The sequence below is a fragment of the Thunnus thynnus genome, chromosome 6, assembly GCF_963924715.1.
Source record: "Thunnus thynnus chromosome 6, fThuThy2.1, whole genome shotgun sequence".
Lineage (NCBI taxonomy): Eukaryota > Metazoa > Chordata > Actinopteri > Scombriformes > Scombridae > Thunnus > Thunnus thynnus.
Genome location: NC_089522.1, coordinates 32,771,890 through 32,791,763, shown reverse-complemented (window position 1 = coordinate 32,791,763; position 19,874 = coordinate 32,771,890). Strand labels below are relative to the sequence as shown.

Here is a 19,874-nt window from a genome sequence, read left to right as displayed (position 1 = left end):
CACAGTCATCTGTGACACACCGACACGTGGCACCACACCCTCCACAGCATCATAAATCACCATGTTTCATCATAAATACACATATTAAGTTGAGAAACAGTTCTGTTGTCTGCTGAAGAGAAGTTTCAGAGGTATATAATTAGAGCAGCAACGATTAATCGATTAGTTGAAAATTAATTGACAACTGTTGTGATAATTAATGGATTAACCCTCTGAAACCCAAGCATTGACTTTATTGATGTAGATTTTTTTTTTCCTTTTTTAAAACCATTTTTAGCAAGTCTCTGATCAGGAAAATAATGAGATTTTTTATTATTATTTTTTGTTTTTTGGAGAATTATGTGAAAATGTTGCAGAATTGCAACAGCAGGTCTTAGCGCTTATAAATATCACCCCTTTAGTTTTTAAAAAGTCCATCAATTATTAGGTATTGATGATTTAATATATCAAAATATGTATCTTAAAATGAATTTTATTGATATGAAACGGTTTGATACAGCACAATAAAAAGCTAATTAAATTGTAATAGTAATCTATGCTATAATGCTGAAAAACTGTAAGAAAACAACTTGTTGTAACTTTTTTTTTTTTTTTTTTTTTTGGACCTTGTAAAATTGGAATTTTATTACATCAGTCCTCTACAATTTCTTCATATTTGCATATTGAACTTTGCTTGAACATCAGTAATTTCTGATGTCTGAGGAATCTGTTCTTATTTGGTGGATGTCGTCCTGGTTTGGGTCTCCTTATGTGTGGAACTGAAGGAAGCAGGTTTTTTGGATCTGTGATCAAATGAACATCACTCCTGAATCATGCAGGTGATGTATATCCATCCTTGCAGAGCCAGCAGTGGCCTCTTTTTTTTTTTTTCCCAACTTTGATTGGCAAGTGCCTCACATTATCCCTGTGAACCTCAGGAGGGGGAGCACTGTGGGACATCTCTTTCACACTGAGGCTTTGTGCTCTTGCCTCATCCATGGATGGTCTGCCTCTCTTCAGGGTATTGATTTGGATGAGAGAGGTTTCCAGCTGTGCCTGTTCATGACTTCCTTTTCAGGAATCTGCAGGGTTCTACAGTCACGCTTGTATTGCCGCCAAGCATTGACCTCTCCAAGGATGATTGTGTGCAAAAGAAATGTGCAAATACCAGCGTTGGACCTAATGTGAACTTGTACTTGGCTGTAAAGGAATCAAGCAAATCGATCCCACCCGTGTATTGGTTGTATGTCTTCACAGTGGATTGTCTGCTCACTTCACTGTAGGACTTGTGTGGAGTTGTCCCACATTGTCACCTGGGTGTGACCGTCAGAACTGGAGAGAAGAATAAGGCTGGATTCAGACCAATCAGGCGTTGCAGTGTACCGCTGCAGGGTTTTATGGAGGTGTGTGTGGAGGTGTGGGTGTGTTTATTTGTGCTCTAGAATGTAACCGCTGTTAAACGATCAGAAAATAATAATAACTGATCTGATTCACTGGCTTTCTCTCTACCACCACTCCCTCTCTTCATTCGTTGAGCTCCACTGCAGCTAAATCCCCTGCAGCCTAAACGCACTATACCCCCATTCAGATGAACTGGAGGACTGGCGTTTTGGCTGCACCGCCTGATTTGGTCTGAATACGTCCGAACTGACCGGTTGTCAGACCAACTCACAGCACAGATGTTGTGACCTTGCTCCACTCCCAAGCTCCCTCTGGCTTGTTTTCTCAGCTCCTTCTCTCCTGCTAACCTGAGGTTTTGGCACATGCACAGGTCACACCGTTCCAACAAAGTGAATTTCATGCTCAAGGACCTTTGACGAATAGAGGCACAGAAGTGAAGAAACTGTCTTGCAAATACTGCAATAGTTTTGTCGTGCAGAAAATGTTGATGCCAGCTTCATGACTATATCTCCTGATAATCCCAGCTGAGACTTGGCATGTTTACCCTGCACACTCCCTTGGGTACATGTCAAAGTGACACAGTATGCCTGATATTCCTGTTCTTGGCCAAACCTTGGAAGCCCCAGGAATGCCCCATGCATACTGTCTGAGTACACTGAACTTCCCCTTAAAAGTAATCAAAATTTCATCCACACACACATACATACACACACTGTATATGTGTGTGTGTGTGTGTGTGTCCCTTTTTTTTGTCAATATGTACCTCAACATATGCACTGATGCAATATATGTATGATAAGTTTGACCAGTGTTTGAGCTTTTGTAAATAATGTGATCTTTAGTTAATTTGTCGCAGTTCTTTTGATTTATAAATTCACAAATTCCTGCAGTGACTGTTGAGTGTGCAGAGGAAATTATTATTATTGTTGTTATTATTATAATTACTATTATTATTAATATAACTGAGCTCTGAGGAGTCTTATTTCTCTTATAGCTGTGTGTGTATGTGTGTGTGTGTGTGTGTGTGTGTTTTGAGGATGTGATATGAATCCGTCTGAAACCTTGAAGGTCAGTTATGTGAGCACACGTACATACATGTGACTCTCTGATAGTCGTCACTATTTTTGACAGGATGGACTTACTCAAGGTGACACAACTGCTGTGTATGTGGGTGTGTGCATGTGCATGTGTGCATGTGTGCATACACATGTTCTCAGATTGTCATGATCTTGCTTCAGATGTCATTTTCATAATTTACACCCGGTTTCTTTTAACAGCAGAAGTCGTAGAAATTACATAACAAAAATGAAGTTAATTTAATATTTCAGTCATTTGATAATTTGTCCTCAAATGTAAAATTACAAATGTTCTCTTGAATAAATGTATAACATATCGCAGAGCTGTCAATTGAAATAAATAACATCTCTATCACTAACTCGCCTCCCGGAGCTGTTTCACTCTTACAGCAGTGGCTCCTAAACTGTTTTAGACCGAGTCCCCCCCGAGTCCCCCAGCCCCCGATATAACTCACACAGCCTATATGTACACAGACGCTTCTGCTTAACTATATTATATTATATCAATATTAAGTTAAATAATATAGGCTCATTCTCAGTCACTCAGAATAATAGCCGACAGGTGCTGTGCAGATTTACAGATAAATAATTTCACTTAAAATAAACATTGAATACGATTAAATAGTTTAAATGAGTTTTCATTTCCGCTACGACTACCTGCATATTAGAGTTTTTAATATAGAGATTTATATATTTATTACTGATTTATTCTGTTTTGATAAGTTTGAAACCAACATAAAAAGTAGTTAATGTAAATGTCACCTTTTTTATTTCTTTTTTTAATGTGGTAAATATATTATAATAAACATACAGTAGATGAACAATGACATTAATTAACTCACTTTGGGAACCACTCACTGATCATTCAGGTAAATTACAACTTTGGTCTTTTGTGGTTTTGTCCAGAGCTGTAACCAAAAGATAGCTTTTATTATTAGTCTGTCTCCCTTTTCCTCTTGTCTCTGTATGTTTGTGAAGCAGATTCATAAAGCTTTGGGGATGTGCAATTTTTATTTTATTTATTTATTTTTGCTGTAGTTGAAACATTTGCATCTTCAGGTAAAATCCTCCTTATGCAGGAAATATCTGCCGACCGGATGCTATGAAACAATCTGATCTGTTGTAACTTCAGCAGAGAACCGAGCCTTCAATGTTAGAATCATCTTTTTTGTATCTTGAGTAAAACTACAACGATTAGTCGTTTAATCGATTATTCTATTGACAGAAAAAATAACGCCAACTATTTGAATAATCAGTTAATCAATTTTGAGTCATTAAAATTAAAAAAAATATTCAATTCTCTTGTTTCAGCTTCTTAAATGTGAATATTTTCTGGTTTCTTTAGTTCTCTATGACAGTAAACTGAATGTCTTTGTGGACAAAACAAGACATTTGAGGACGTCACCTTGGGTTTAAGGGAACACTGATTGACATTTTTCACCATTTAATAGCCCAGATCGAAAAAATAATTGACAGATTAAGTGATGATGAAGATAACCATTAGTTGAGAATCAGCTGGTAACAACAGCAACAGCAATTTAAACACTGAATTGACTAGATTTACTGTTTCAGTCTTCAAGTTCTTTGTAAAAACCAGCCTTCAGTCATTATCAAAGCAGCTGTGATCAGAGAGTACAGCAGATGATATTGATCATCTGTCTGTATATGAGCAACAGATCAATAAGCTGAAGTGGCTGGATGTGATGCAGATGTTTTATAAATGAGTCGTATTGAACACTGAGGACCGCAGGCATCAAAACACGATCAATATACAACAGAGCTGATCTTTAACTTTAAAGGAACGCTAATCTCATTCAGCATTTATTTATTTTTTACTTTCCTGCAAACCGCGTGTTGTTTTTGTCTGATAGTTGATGATTTCCTACATTTCCTAGAATGACTTTCACTGACTCCAGTTAGTTTATGAACCATTGTTTGGAGGAGAGTGTTACTGTAGTCTCTGGTCTCTGCCAGCTGCGCTGGCTGTTACTGTTGTTGACCTTCTGTCCTGCAGGATCATGTTTGTATTAACAGAACTGATGCAGATTGTCAGAGTCTGATCTGACTTGAGTTCGTCCTAGCAGCCGACCTGCAGCTGGGATTTTCTCTACAGTTGATAGATGATAAATATATATCTGGGAAAGAAATCTGTCTGATTTCTAGAAGAAGAAATAAATAATTAAACTTCAAACATCTCTGTATTTGTTGCTCTGTATCAGAAGGCTGTTTGCCACAGAGAAGCTCCCTGTGTCAGTTCCCAAATAAACAAAAAACTGCTGCTCTGGATAATCTATCTACTAAAGGAAGGAATCTCTGTATGTATGTATGTCCTTCGCGTATCTCTTGAACCGTTCATCTGATCGACTCCACACTTGGTGGGTGCATTGCTGGGGACTCAAGGGAGTGCCGTGTCGAATTTGGTGCAATTTGGACATGCAGTACGTTTAATATTAATACATTTTGAATAAACCAGCTATCAGTGAGCCGCTTCACTGTGCTGGGGCAGGGCGGAGCTTCAGGGCTCTTACGACTGACTCCAGCATGTCTGAGAGAGCAGAGACGAGGCGTGACACGAGTCAGAGAAAAGTGCTCTAAACAGAGAAAAGTAGACAGTGAAAACACAGCTTTTAATCAAGAATGCACTCTGATCTCATGTCTAGACAGAAGCGTAGCGTTAGCAACAGTTTAGCAGATCAGCAGGGACGTGACTACACAGGTAGGTCAACCGTGTTTTGGAAGCACTCGGAGCCCGATACACAATGACTGTAGTTACATGTGTAAAACGGAATAAATACTTCCAATGGGCAGTGCACAACGAGTTTGTCTCATATGCCCACTCAGATCCAAACTGAAGGCACAGAAAATAAACAATCTAAGAACACAATACGATCAATCCACTTTATTTTAGGATGCACATTATTTTATTTTTAAATGCAGCCATTATTTTAGGCTTCTTGAAATAAAGAAGAACAATTATTTACTATTAGAGTATTTATTTATAACATCTGTGTATAATAGAATGTTAGTTTCTTTCATGTTGTTGGGGTGTATATACGATATACGATGAACAGCAGCATTAAAACACGAGTCTTGCAGGTAAAACATGAGACTCATGTAGCTGTTATATCAGTTCAGTGCGGGACGGCTGCTCTGAGGGTGCGCTTGATTTGACTGTAACTGCAGTAACTAGGTGGAGATAAACCTCCTGAATTTGCACTTATGATTTAATTTGCATCTATAACCTTTTTTTTTCTTTACTCAAATGTAGTTTAACAATTTCATGTGATGCTACTTCAGTACAGAACAAATATTACTGGAACCACTACAGAAAATTACAGATGAACATTTAACAATCCCAGTATTCACATAATAGACACGACCACTGACTATCACTGGAACACACAGTCCAGACATACACTAGGTTTTGACCTCATCTTCTTTATGCAAATAAACTTGAGGATGTGTCACATGATTGTATATTGAATTTATTTGGATTTTGTTCTGTTGGTCAGACAGAACAAAACATTTGAAGACTTTGCCTTTGGTTCTAAAGAATTATAACGGACATTTTTCACTATTTTCTTACATTTTATAGACAAAATGAGTAACTGAAAGTAATTGTTAGTTGCAGCTCCAACAATAAAGTGTGTTTCAGTTGGTGAACGTCCACATCTAGTTACATGTTTGATTCCTTAACTGTGAGAAAATGTTTGAACAATCTGTAAAATCTGTCCCCCCCCCCCCCGTCCAAAGCTGCGTGTAGTTTTCAGTTTTAAATGTATTCGTCATTAATCATCTCAGAGGTGTCGACGGAGCTCTAATGTGTGCAGCTGCATGTTCAGTGTTGTAGCTGAATTGGGGGTCCTGAGGTCTCGTGGCCTTTCTGAACCTGAGGCCTCGTGCTGCTGGATTCAGTTCAGAGCAGTAAAATCAGGTTTTATGACAGAGGCCGCTCAGTTAAAGGTCTGCAGAGAAGCTCGGCAGCTGTTTCTCTCACTCAACTCTGAACGCTGACGACACGTTACCAGCTGAAGTCGGTGTGACAGCTTCGGGTCTGAACTCTTCTGTTTATAAAGCTTTTTTTAATTGGACACTTGTGGTTTGGTCTCAGTGATTCAGATGGCTCTGGTGTTTCGTTCAGTCACTGCTGTTGTTGATTAGAGCGGGATAACTCCTCCCAAACAGAAAATCAAGTTACCAAAGCAAACAAATGGAGTGAAAACATATCAGACTTTTTGCAGTGATTCAAATCTCAATCATGCGTTTGAAGTTGGAGCTCAGACGGATATTTACGCCGCTGAAGGTGTTAATTGCTGTTCCTGCTCATTCAGCAGCAACTAGAAATACTTGAGTCCTGATTGGCTGGCAGGACACTTGGGCTGAAACGACTCATCAGTTAAGAGATAAATAACCTGCGACCAAAGTTAATTTTGGCACCTGATTTACTTTTAGTCTCAGTTATTTGGCAAAAATCTCTGTTTGAGTCATTTGATTTTTTTTTTTTTTGTATGTGTTAGTTTTATTAAAACAGACATGCAACATTTTTGTTGCATTTGTAATTTTAATTCTTCTCAGCATTGTTGTTGTTTCCAGTTACCACGGTTACAGGTTGTCTATGTGATGTTGCTCTGCAGTCATCCAACACACTGACTCTCCTGGTTTTTTTTTGAACAGAACATTCACTCACTGCTTCACTTAAATCTTCTGTTCTGGGTTTATCTCGAGAGGAGAAGCTCAAACGTGGGATTAACGTCCTGATATTTCTTTTCCTGGACGTCTAGAGGGAGATTTAGATGTTTGACTGCTGACATTAATCCTGAACTGACTCATTTGGCCATCGTTCCTGTCGCTATCAGGAGTGAAAGTAATGTTATCTTGATAACGCTACGTTAGCTTAGCTTTTTATAAATGTCTCTGTGCTGCCTGCGTGTTTTCACAGTTGGTCAGTTGTTTTGTTGCTGGTCTCATAACATAAATTTAACCCAGAAATCTGTAACGTCAGATAACATTACTGACAGAGACAGAACGGGACTGAAAACAAGATTAATCTGGATTGTTGATCAAACAAAACAAACTCCTTTAAGACATCAGCGCGGGCTCTGCAAATTATTAATGTTTCACATATTTTTATTTTCTGACATTTAAAATAAAGGAGTCATCGATTAAATAAATCGAGAAATAATCTAAGGGTTTTATTTTTGCACATTTAAAAATCTTTTATTGTAGGAAAAAAATATGATTTTATTTGTACTCAAGGACATTTTACAAACACAGTTTCACCTTCACATATTCAGCTATACATGAATCAAAAGTGAACAAACACAGGAGAGGCAGGAAGCTAAAAGCTGATACCTCCAGAATTACAATAAATAAGAATTATATAATAATGAGAATAATGTTTAGTTGCAGCCCTGCTGAAAACATACTGTAGTTCCAGTTTTAGTTGTGACCAGAGAAGGAAGAAGACTCACGTTGACTTCAACAGATTTTCAGATTTGAACTGCCAACCCAGAGACCGAAACGAGGAACACACTGTAGGTACTTTCCTAAAGTGTGTGTGTGTGTGTGTGTGTGTGTGTGAGTGAGAGACAGGTGTAAATGCCACACACACTCCTCATTCACTCCCACAGCTGCTCACACACACACACACACACACACACACACCAACATGTGATCCTGGTAATAAGACGGTGAATGTAAAAATGACATTCAGGGTGAAATCTAAAGTGATAAAACACTGGAAGTTCCAGCATGAGGAGACTGAAGTGTTTTTCACTGTAAATAGACACAAATTAACAGAAGAAGATGAAAAAAGCAGAAGAAACATCAGCCTCTCTCGATCGTATCATCTACAGTTTAAAGTTGAGTTGCGGCTGATTGTTGTCAGGGTTTTCCCGGGATTGCCAACCTTTAGAGAGTCTGCACTCAAGTGGAAAAAAACAAAACAAATGACTTGACAGATGGCAGAAGTGACCATAGAGATAGAGAGATTTAAATTTTATACCAAGGTGGAACAAAGGTTGTGACAAATGACGGTTTAGATTTTGTCAGCCTGCTCAACAGTTGTCAGTGTTGTCAGAGGTTTTATCAACTAAATAATTCATTGATTAATCAAAGGAACAATTGACAGATTACTCAAAACTGATAGGAGGCCTGAAGTAACATTCTTTGTCAGTTTTTTTATATTTTAAAACTGTGTGCAGACGGTGTTTGTGAGTTTGATTTCAGACTTCGTGTTTTTATGTCTGCATCATTTTCCCCAAAATTTGCATTTTTAAAAAAAAAATTTTGTTGAGCGTGCATGGAGCAAACCTTTTAGAGTGTCGTTCGTTTAAGTGGAAAACAATCATTATTTGACGGATGAAAGTGTCCATAGAGATTTAAATTTTATACCAAGATGGAACAAAAAGATGAAAAATAAAGGTTGTGACAGATGACGGTGTTTATTATTCAGGCCTGAGACGATATGTTTATTTCCTGATTCGATACCATCACAATACTCGAGTACCGATTCGATTCAGAATTGATTCTTGATTGAATGAATAGAAAAGGCAGCTGATAAGAAATGGTCCGCATCCTTTTTATTTTAAAATGTTAACTGCATTAATTAATGAATCAGTTAATTTGAAAGCCTCTTACAGTCTCCTACCTGTATGAGAATAACAAACTGAAGGGGAGGCAGACGGCTCTGCTGCGTTGTTATTAGTGTTTATATCTCCAGCAGTGAGCAGCCTCTCTGCTCTGCTGCGTTGTTATTAGTGTTTATATCTCCAGCAGTGAGCGGCCTCTCTGCTCTGCTGCGTTGTTATTAGTGTTTATATCTCCAGCAGTGAGCAGCCTCTCTGCTACGCTGCGTTATTAGTGTTTATATCTCCAGCAGTGAGCAGCCTCTCTGCTCTGCTGCGTTGTTATTAGTGTTTATATCTCCAGCAGTGAGCGGCCTCTCTGCTCTGCTGCGTTGTTATTAGTGTTTATATCTCCAGCAGTGAGCGGCCTCTCTGCTCTGCTGCGTTGTTATTAGTGTTTATATCTCCAGCAGTGAGCGGCCTCTCTGCTCTGCTGCGTTGTTATTAGTGTTTATATCTCCAGCAGTGAGCGGCCTCTCTGCTCTGCTGCGTTGTTATTAGTGTTTATATCTCCAGCAGTGAGCGGCCTCTCTGCTCTGCTGCGTTGTTATTAGTGTTTATATCTCCAGCAGTGAGCGGCCTCTCTGCTCTGCTGCGTTGTTATTAGTGTTTATATCTCCAGCAGTGAGCGGCCTCTCTGCTCTGCTGCGTTGTTATTAGTGTTTATATCTCCAGCAGTGAGCGGCCTCTCTGCTCTGCTGCGTTGTTATTAGTGTTTATATCTCCAGCAGTGAGCGGCCTCTCTGCTCTGCTGCGTTGTTATTAGTGTTTATATCTCCAGCAGTGAGCGGCCTCTCTGCTCTGCTGCGTTGTTATTAGTGTTTATATCTCCAGCAGTGAGCGGCCTCTCTGCTCTGCTGCGTTGTTATTAGTGTTTATATCTCCAGCAGTAGTGAGCAGCCTCTCTGCTCCGCTGCGTTGTCATTAGTGTTTATATCTCCAGCAGTAGAGAGCAGCCTCTCTGCTCTGCTGCATTGTTATTAGTGTTTATATCTCCAGCAGTGAGCAGCCTCTCTGCTCTGCTGCGTTGTTATTAGTGTTTATATCTCCAGCAGTAGAGAGCAGCCTCTCTGCTCTGCTGCGTTGTTATTAGTGTTTATATCTCCAGCAGTGAGCGGCCTCTCTGCTCTGCTGCGTTGTTATTAGTGTTTATATCTCCAGCAGTGAGTGGCCTCTCTGCTCTGCTGCGTTGTTATTAGTGTTTATATCTCCAGCAGTGAGCGGCCTCTCTGCTACGCTGCGTTATTAGTGTTTATATCTCCAGCAGTAGAGAGCGGCCTCTCTGCTCCGCTGCGTTGTCATTAGTGTTTATATCTCCAGCAGTGAGCAGCCTCTCTGCTCTGCTGCGTTATTAGTGTTTATATCTCCAGCAGTAGAGAGCAGCCAGCAGCTTCTCTCTGCTGCTCCGTCAGCTCCGGGGAAAAACACATCGCTGTCCGACACGCTGAGCGGCCGCAGGGTTCCTGAGGTGAAACACACTGAACACTGACTTATTTTCTTCACCTCAGAGTCGGTTTAAGTTGTTTAATGCTGCAGTGTGTGTTGGTCAGCTAGTGTCATTTGTTACTGCTGGAGTTCGCTGCTCCGCTGTGCTAACATTAGCCTTTAAGTGACGGCGTAGAAAGTTAATATACTTCACGTTGGTCTTGCAAAGGTTATTTGGTCGTTAAATCAAAACATGTCTGCAACCACTGCCTGTTTTGAAGATGAACTACAAGATAACTCTAATATGTGCAGGCTGTAGGCTGTCCGGGTGCTGCACTGCCCTCCAGTTGAGTTCCGCCTTTTTCATTCCCTCAACATCACATGTTGGAATTTTCAACAAAGGCGGCAGCTGGTAATACAAACTTTAACTTAGATAGGGAGGAAAAACCCTGGTTTTGGTCATTTTTCTTGCAGAAATGTCAAACATTTGCTTGTTCCAGCTTCTGAAATGTGAGGATTTCCTGCTTTTCTCTGTTTTATATCTTTGGGTTTCGGACATTTGAAGACGTCACCTCGGACTGTCGGGAAATTCTGAGACATTTTTCACTGATTTCTTCTATTTTAAAGTCTTTGTCTTCATAGAAATGTAAACCTCAAACATCAGGATTTTTTTTTTGCAGCTGTGGTTTATCTTAAAAACAAAACACACTCAGAGCAGCTGGTGAGTCACACTGCGGTCCGTGTCAAGGGCTTAGGGGCGTTTGTTATGAACACCTGTTGGTCTCTGAGCGGACGGGGTTAAAACTGGATTCAAACTGAACCAGAAACCAACATCTGAACAACAACTGAATATTTGTGAGTTTTGGACTGTTGGTCTTCAGGTCGTAAAAACAGACAAAAAGCATAAAAACGTCAAGGACAAAAACATAAAATATCTAAAGATTACGAGTGGTTCATTTACAAACTAAACAATTAATGTAATTGGAGAATAATTGACAGATGAATCCATGATTGAATAGAAAATGTTTTTAATATTTTAAAACTGTGTTTGATTTGTTGTTAAAGTTGCAGCTCTTCACTGACGCTCTGTGAAATATTCAAACAACAGACTCCGTGTTTTTATGTTTGCATCATTTCCCCAAAAATCCAGCCTGACAGATTTTATGTCTTTTGGAAACTTTGAGTAGAATTTAAAAGAAAGTTCTGCAGGTTTTGCAGAAGTTTGGACAAACATGAGTGTGTAAAGTTGGACACACTGAGATATTCACTGTTAGTCTTTCTCTCTCGATAGAAACTGCGCGACGCCGGCATCGAGGTGCCGGAGGCCGGGAAGAAAGGACCCGGAGTGCAGGAGGAGAACAAGAACCTGAAAGAGGAGGTGAAGACCCTGAAGGAGGAGCTGGACACCACCAAGAAAGGTGAGGAGCAGGAGGAGCGTCTGCACTCATTTATTCACATTTTTGTCACCAAACTATGAACTCTGTTGCCAGTTTATTAGATACACTTAGCTAAAACTAATGCAGTCTAATACAATATACATATAAAGTAGGTATAACCTTATTTTCTAAAGGTGTTAATTCAACTTCATGGTAATTTAGAGGCTGTAGTTTGTGTTGCTGTCGAGCTGTATTCCTTTTAATCCACAGGGAGGTGCAGGAAGATGAAGGAGCGTCAAAACTCGTTATAACTCTAATCTGATACATGTTTAATTTCAGTTCCAGAAGATTCATTATCTCTGATGTGCGTCATGAATAAACCTCCATAAATCTGCTTACAAATCAGAGAAAAAAGACTCAGAACCTTCCTCTTCAGCATCACACTGACAGTCGTCTGTACGTCCATGAACACGCTGCAAACAGGAGCAGCGAACAGATAAATCACCAGACTTTTAATGGAGACGATTGAACTGAATGTAAACAAATATCAGCTGAAAGTAACGCTGCTCAGGCAGTAGCTCACATGGCAACATTATACTTCCTGTTTGCCCTCCAAAGCTTTATGTGAACTGTAGTTCAAAATCTGAGAGCCTGATTATCCCCCAAATAGAAGAAAGATGAGGAGCAAAGAATAATAAGAGGAGAAAACAAAACATGAATATGATTTTTTTTCCATATTTTTATGACTGAATCTTATTTTCCTGGAGCACTGACACTGTCCTCTATCTGCTCATATACACATATGTGTCCTGTGGGGTGACAGACTTTGAAAACTCCTCTGATTTATACTGACAGATGTTTCTAATCGTTCATCCGCCACATTTATAGTAACAAGTATAAAAACACTTCTCAGTATATAACTGAATACACAAACTACAACAACACATCTGTAAAACAGCTTCAACTGAAACATTTGAACTGTGATGAATGTTTTTATTGCAGGACTGTTGTATTAGACTGCATTAGTTTAGCTCTATTTATGTTTTATTAAACGTTACAGGACATTGTGACTGATATAGTTGTAGTGTGTGTGTGTGTGTGTGTGTGTGGAGCTGAAACGATCAACCGATTCTTCTGTTGATCAACAGAATATTAGGCCACAACTATTTTGAGAATCGGTTAATCGTTTGTCATTTTTTGCCAAGTATTTGATGGTTTCAGGCTCTCAAATTTGAGAATTTGCGGCTTTTCTTTGTCTTAGATGATATTAAATTGAATGTCTTTGAGTTTTGGACTGTGCCCTGTGTGTGTGTGTGTGTGTGTAATGTGTGTTTTGACATGATGTCTGTGTGTTTTGCAGCTCTGCAGAAGTCAGACAGCGACGTTCGTGCGATGAAGAAACAGGCTGAGAACTTGACGGTGGAGTACGACAGACTGCTGGATGAACACAGCAAGCTGCTGGTAACACACACACACACACACACACACACACACAAGCTCACAGGCTTCAAATCCACTTACAGAATCCTTTCATTGTGTTGAGAATTTAAAAAAGAGAGTTTGAGGAAGAAGTTCAAACTCTGGCTCTTCTCTCAGCACCACACAGCTGATGAATGTGAAAATCAGATGATCAGTTTCAGAAATGATCAGACGCTGCTTCCTCTAATCCGACGTCAGAAAGGTTTTGGTGGAGGTTTCTGAAACTGAAGCAGTATAAGGGATCACAGTTTAAAATCCAGTAACTGTGATATAATTACTGGGTTTCAAACTCCAGTAACGTCTTTATAAATACTTGTGTGTTGTTAGCTGACTTGCTAACGGTTAGCCTCGAGTGCGTCTACATTCAGGAGTCACCTGACTCTAGTTTAGTTCAGAGTTCAGGTGTGTGTGAATCGTACAGATGAGGGCGGGACTTCTGCAGCGCCGTGTGTCTCACTGCGGCTACGCTAACGCTAGCTGTTGCATGGTGAGTAAATTATTCCAAACTGTTTCCTGCCTGCTTGTTAAACCACAAACGTCTCATTTTCTGCTTCTACATGTGTTAAATACATTAGATGCTGTGTGTGTGTGTGTGTGTGTGTGTGTGTGTGTGTGTGTGTGTGTGTGTGTGTGTGTGTGTGTGTGTGTGTGGATGAGTCTGAGTTGTTTAGGTAATTTGTAGTCGGTTAATTCCAATTTTGAAGTAACTTGCCCGACACTTCCTACAGAGCTCTATATAGAACCAGGAGAACCAAGAACATCACTGCTCAGTTACAGAACAAATATAAATCACTGAACAGTCAAAACATGTTTCTGATAAACGCTGCAGGTCCGAACCGTCAGCTCGAGTTTGACCGTTGAAGCTGCTGCTCGATAGAAACAAACTTCAGAACATTTTCTGTCAAAATGAAAAATTTATTTAGGGACCGAGCCCAAAAGGCAGAGGACTACTGTTTTGCAGTAGTCCTCTGGTGAGGACCCTCACCAGATCGGGTGAGGACCCTATCGTTTTTCGTGTGTTTGTTTGTTTCTTTCTTTCTTTATTATTACGCCACTTAAACCCTAAATTTGACCCCCTAAACATGCTCAAAAACTCAAAAACACATCAGGTCTGGTGAAAAATTGAATGTAAAAATGAACCTCTAAAGTGCCAAAATGTGCTCTCTAGCGCCACCTAGGTAACTAAAATGGCTGCCACGGTCTGTAGGAATGTCGTAGAGAGATCAAATCAAAACTCAATTATTCGTCTCATCAAGACCTACAAATCACACACTGACACCCCTGACCTAAATCCAACAGGAATTCCGCAATTAGCCTTTCAAAATAAGACTTTGCCCCAATTTTGGCCCCCGAACAAACACTATCTCCTTCAAGGGTGTTAATGGTATCGGCTTCAAACTTTAATAGGTGACTTATGACACTATACTGAAAAAAAGTTGTTAAAAACTTTGTAATAACTCGAACGGTTTGGATTTAATAAGCCCTGAAAGTTGCAGTGCCACATCACACCTTACAATGTAAAACAATGGGGAGGCAATCCATGGGCATGAACTTTGTGTCAAACAGAGGCTTCTGATGTCTAAACGATAAGTCTGACCACTTTCAAACCTGTATTGATGGATTCTCAACGAAATTTCCTATTAAAATATGATTTTTAATGTAAGATTTGGCCAAAGTCATGGGATTTATGAGGAGATTTCACAAGAAGCGTACTCTAAAATCCTCCTCTCCAACTGCTCCTGGTGATGTCACTCCCTCAGTGCTGTGAAACATTCCGCAATACACACTCATTATAAAATCACAGGAGGAGCAAGAAAAGACTTTAAAACTCACACTCTAATATCTCAAAAACAATAAAAGATAGAAAAAACATGTAAATTCAAGATTTGTAGGTCAAAGTCTCGTGACTCATTTAAAGTTCAAATTAAGTTTGTATCTAAAACTATGTGGAAGCAGTAAATGATCAAAAAGGTGTGGGTTCACTCACACTCTCCATTCAAATATATGAGTATTTTTCTGTGTCCAGCTGCAGTTACTTATTGTCTCTACACACCTGACAATACACGTTTCAATCAAACTTTTCTAAAAATAGACTTGATGAAAATTAGGAAAATAATTTGTTTTACACACAAACTCATCAAGAGTTTTCAATTTACTCATTGAAATTCAAGTGAATGGGCCCAAAACTTGCATGATTTTGATGACACAGGTGTGAGCAAGACAGACATGTCTCAACCTGCAGAAAATTCTCATCCTGTTAATCAAACTTTCAAAATAAAAGCACACCAAACTTGTAAGAAATATCCCTCATTTTTAAAAAGCAAAATGATCTGATCCCGACGGGCCAGAGCGTGAAGTCCCGACCAACGCTGACTGCAGCTTTAATATTACATGTTCTTTCTCTCCGTCGAAACGGAGCAAGTAAAACGGTCTCAGTCCATTAAAAAGTTACAGAGCTGTTGTTCAGTTGCAGAGAAAGTCGTAATGATATAAAATATGTCGTCATAGGCGCTTATAACTGCTAAACAGGGAGACTTTAAGTGTTACTAAATCAGGTTTAGGTTCAGTTTAGGGTAAAGGTTGGGATTACATGTGTAGTTGTGATGCTTAAGAGCTGACAGTTGGGAATGCATTATGTCAGCGAGGCTGCGTGTGTGTGTGTGAGGACTCTTTCTGTTAAAGTTATATTTAGTGGCTGCAGTGTTGTTTGTAACTGATCAATGTAACAGTAGCTGGTCCTTCTTAAATCTGCCTGACAGGACACGTATAACACACACACACACACACACACACACACATACATACTAGTGAACATACAGTTATGTAACATACTAAGAAATACTCTCACACATGTCGGTGCAGCGTTGGACACGACTGGACTGCAGAGTTCAGATCTGCTTCTGTTTTGGTTCCAGATTCAAGTTGAATAAAACAAACTGGACTTAAACTCTGCAGGAAACAAACATGTTGTTGAATATTTTATTTTATCTCCATCAAACGTTTTCTTAGCCAAAAACAACCAATTTACGACTATTATTTTAGATTTTTATTTTACTTTGTTTTCGTCTTTGCACACATTTAATCATTTATTTGTTCACTATTTTTCCTCATACATATGTTATGAGATGGGCGTGTCCATGTGAATCCAGAGCATTGATTGGCTCCTGACTGTTTAGTGGCCGCGCCCCCCCCCCCCCCCCCCCCTTCCTGGATGTAAAACACTCTGCAGCCTGCAGGAGGCGCTGACGCCATGTGTGTGTGTTTTTCCCGCCCTGTTCTGTGTCTGCAGGCGAGCAGCGACAAGAAATCCGACTGAGACGAAGACGGTTTCCAGCTTCTGTCCTCATCTTCATCATCTTCATCATCTTCATCAGCCTTGCACACAGAGATGTGATGTCACTTCCCGTCGGGTCAGCTGACATCTCCCGGGGGGCTGTGATTGGTTATAACGGGACCGTTTGGAAAGTTTCATCACAAGAAAAGAAAAAAAAAACTGAATGTCAGCTGTTTGATTTCTGTCACAGTTTTGAGTTTACGTCTGTAACCGAAAAGTTTTACTTTTTTTGTTTGTTTGTTTGTTTGTTTTTTTCATCTTTAATTGTTTTGTTTTTTTCAGTTTGCTGTTATCAAGAGTCGTCTATAAACTGCAGAATCACAACGTTTTCTCCACTGAGTTTGTTCCCTTTCTCTTCAAACAACCTGAATCATGTTTTCTGCAGGAACAGACGTGTTTCTCTCCCATATTAACGGCTGAAATTTAAAAGTTAAGCACATCCTGGTTTGAAAAGTCTCCACACAGTTCTTTCTTGAAGCACAACTTTTTTTTTCAGTTTTAATTTCAGGTTGTAAATTTATTGGAAAAAAAACGCCCAAAGTGATTTGTATAAACTGAGAGTTCTGCAGCTTCATTGAGAGTCGTGAATGTTTGAACCTGCAGTTGAATAACGTCGGTCATGTGGTCCAAAAATATGCGACTCTAAAGAAGCATCAGTGTTTCTTCTTCCGGTCACATTTTCTGGGTTCATTGATTTTGAAAATGTGACCGGAGAGAAAAGAATCTTCTTTCTGACCTCAGCGGTTGATTTGTTGTTATTTCCTGTTTTTGGTTCTTCAGTTAACAGTTTTTTGGGTTCAACAGTTGATGTTTTGGAGGCTTTGAGATTGAGATTTTGCCTTCAGATGAAATAACAGACTGTTGTTGTTTGTCGTGTCTGTTGGAGGTTCCCTTCCTGACCTGATGAACGTCTGAAGAGCAAATATCTGTCTGAAAGCCTCCGTTCACTCTGAAATCTGTATGTTTGGTTGGAAAAAAGCAGATGTGATGTTTGTTTGATGAAAGTCTGTAAACAGGCATGCTGCTATGAAAGATAATTAGGGCTGCAGCTAAAGATTATTTTCTTTATCGATTAATCATTTGGTCTATAAAACGTTAAAAAATGCCATTTACAGTTACTCGAAGCCCACGGTTAAGTCTTCAATATGTTGTGTAAAGATTTTCACTTTACTGTCAGATGGAAAAGAAAAGCAGCAAATCCTCTTATTAGAGAATCTTAAACCAGAGAATTTTTGGCATTTTTGCTTGAAAAAGGACTAAAACGATGATGATCAATAACTAAAATAGTGGCTTATTGAAATTTCTGTCATTGCAGCTCTAAAGATTATTTTTTTTCTGGATAGTTTCATGCAAACTTGCAGGCTGTGTAGAGCGAGAAAATATTTCGAGAAATATTCCAGAATGTCATCAGCAAAAGAAATCTCGCTAAATTTTGTCTTGTTGTTGGTGTGTAACATGTTGGTCGAGGCTCGTAGTGATGAACCTACAGTGACTCTGCAGCTCCTCTCGGCTTTACGGAGCTTTATAGTGAGTTTCAGCTCATTGTTTATCTGTCCGGCTGCAACTTTTACTGTTCTGGTTCACTCTCAGCGTCTCATAGCGTCGTTTTCAGAGAAAAAAACTCTAAAAAAGTCACTGTACACTACCTGCTCAGCACCAAACAGACACAGTTAGCTGTAGACTAGCTGGTGAACATAGTGGAGCATTTAGCAGCTAAAGAGCCAGATATTTCCCTCAGGAGTTGGTAGAGAGCAAAAAAAAACAGAGCTAAAAGCATAGCACGTTGTTTCTGCTGCCCCCAAGTGACCAAAAAAACCAAGTTATTGCAGGTTTAATCTGCTCATGTTATGCGTGCATGCTCACTTCATAGCTTCATGCCTGATTAAACTGTTGGATGTATAACTGGTTAAAATACAGCTAATGTTTGGTTTGTATCTGATTTAAATGTTATCTTGTGTATTTGCATATATTTTCTTCTACATTCCAAACTTTCATGACAAAACTTTGCTACTTTGAGTGATTTTTGTTTGTTTCACAGAATGTTGTAGTTTCACAGAAACAAACAGTTGAGTTTCCTGCAGATCTCTTTGTTCTGTGGGATTTATTGACAAAAAAGAAAACATGAATCATCACCAGACTTCATTTGAATCTCGTCTGGTTGAACAAGGAGCCATTCCTCTGACTGTAGTTTCTTTATTCACGTTTGACTTTGTTCGATTGTTTTAGGTTTAGGTATTTAGGTTTTTTTTCATATTATCATCACTTATTTTGGGAGGGAAATTCAGCTTTATTGATGAGAAACTTTTTTGTGGGGTAAATACTGCAGGTTAAAGGTGATGATACGCAGAGATTTTAAGGATAAATGTGTCTATGCATCATCAGCTTTAATGTGTTTGGATTAAACAGAGATATCGGTGTGTTTCGGGTGTTTTCTGCATGTTTCCTGTTTCAGTTCTCACCTCCAATAAAAGTGAGCTGAGACTTGGACAAAACTCTGAATCACACGTCGCTGCAGCCTGATGTAACGAAGCTTCTGTGGTTTATTCAGCAACAAAACTTCATTCATGTTTGTGGACAAATATATACATTTTCTTCTTCTGAAATGAGTCTTCTATCTTGTTCTCTCCTGTATTTTACTCTCTCGCGTACCTTGTTTGTTATTTTTTGAAAGAAATGCTTTCAGACAGTAAACTTGTGCCAGTTGTGTGAAAGCCATGAGACCACAGGCAGGCGCTGTTTCTTCACTGTATCTCCTTTAATCATCAGTCAACAAATGAAGTGCTGAAATAAACCACCAAAGCAACATCTACAGTGTGTGCAGGTATCTTCTTTTTTTTGTCTGTTTTGTTATTCGTGTTGATGTTTTTCAGATCACCTGGTTCACGACGTTGACACATTTACTCACAAGGCCTTTTAAGTTCAATGTCACGAGGTCATTATGGCGGTCTAATGCATGTTGCACTGAAAATGTTTTGTCACTGAAGTTTTTATTTAAAGGGGCCAAAGTTCCAAAACTTGAGGTGAACATCTGTAAAAATGCTGCCCTGACACGTTTTATCTGCCCTGACACGTTTTATCTGCCCTGACACGTAGTGTAGGCTGACGTCATCCCGTCACATGTCCGTAAACATGTCCGTTCTGTTGCCTAGGTTGCTAAGGTTGTTGCTAAGGTGTTTCC

General features: G+C 39.3%; 1 protein-coding gene across 1 annotated transcript in view; it reads left to right on the top strand.

Annotated features, from left to right (window-relative positions):
- The window catches only part of bcap31 (B cell receptor associated protein 31), a 36,055-nt gene extending 16,550 nt beyond the window's left edge, over positions 1-19,505 (top strand). Inside the window, exons 6-8 of the mRNA XM_067593450.1 lie at positions 11,799-11,925; positions 13,244-13,344; positions 16,652-19,505. Of these exons, the coding sequence (XP_067449551.1) occupies positions 11,799-11,925; positions 13,244-13,344; positions 16,652-16,678 (255 nt within the window). The 3' untranslated portion in view covers positions 16,679-19,505. The remainder of the gene's footprint in view (positions 1-11,798; positions 11,926-13,243; positions 13,345-16,651) is intronic.
- Positions 19,506-19,874: the final 369 nt, after the last annotated feature.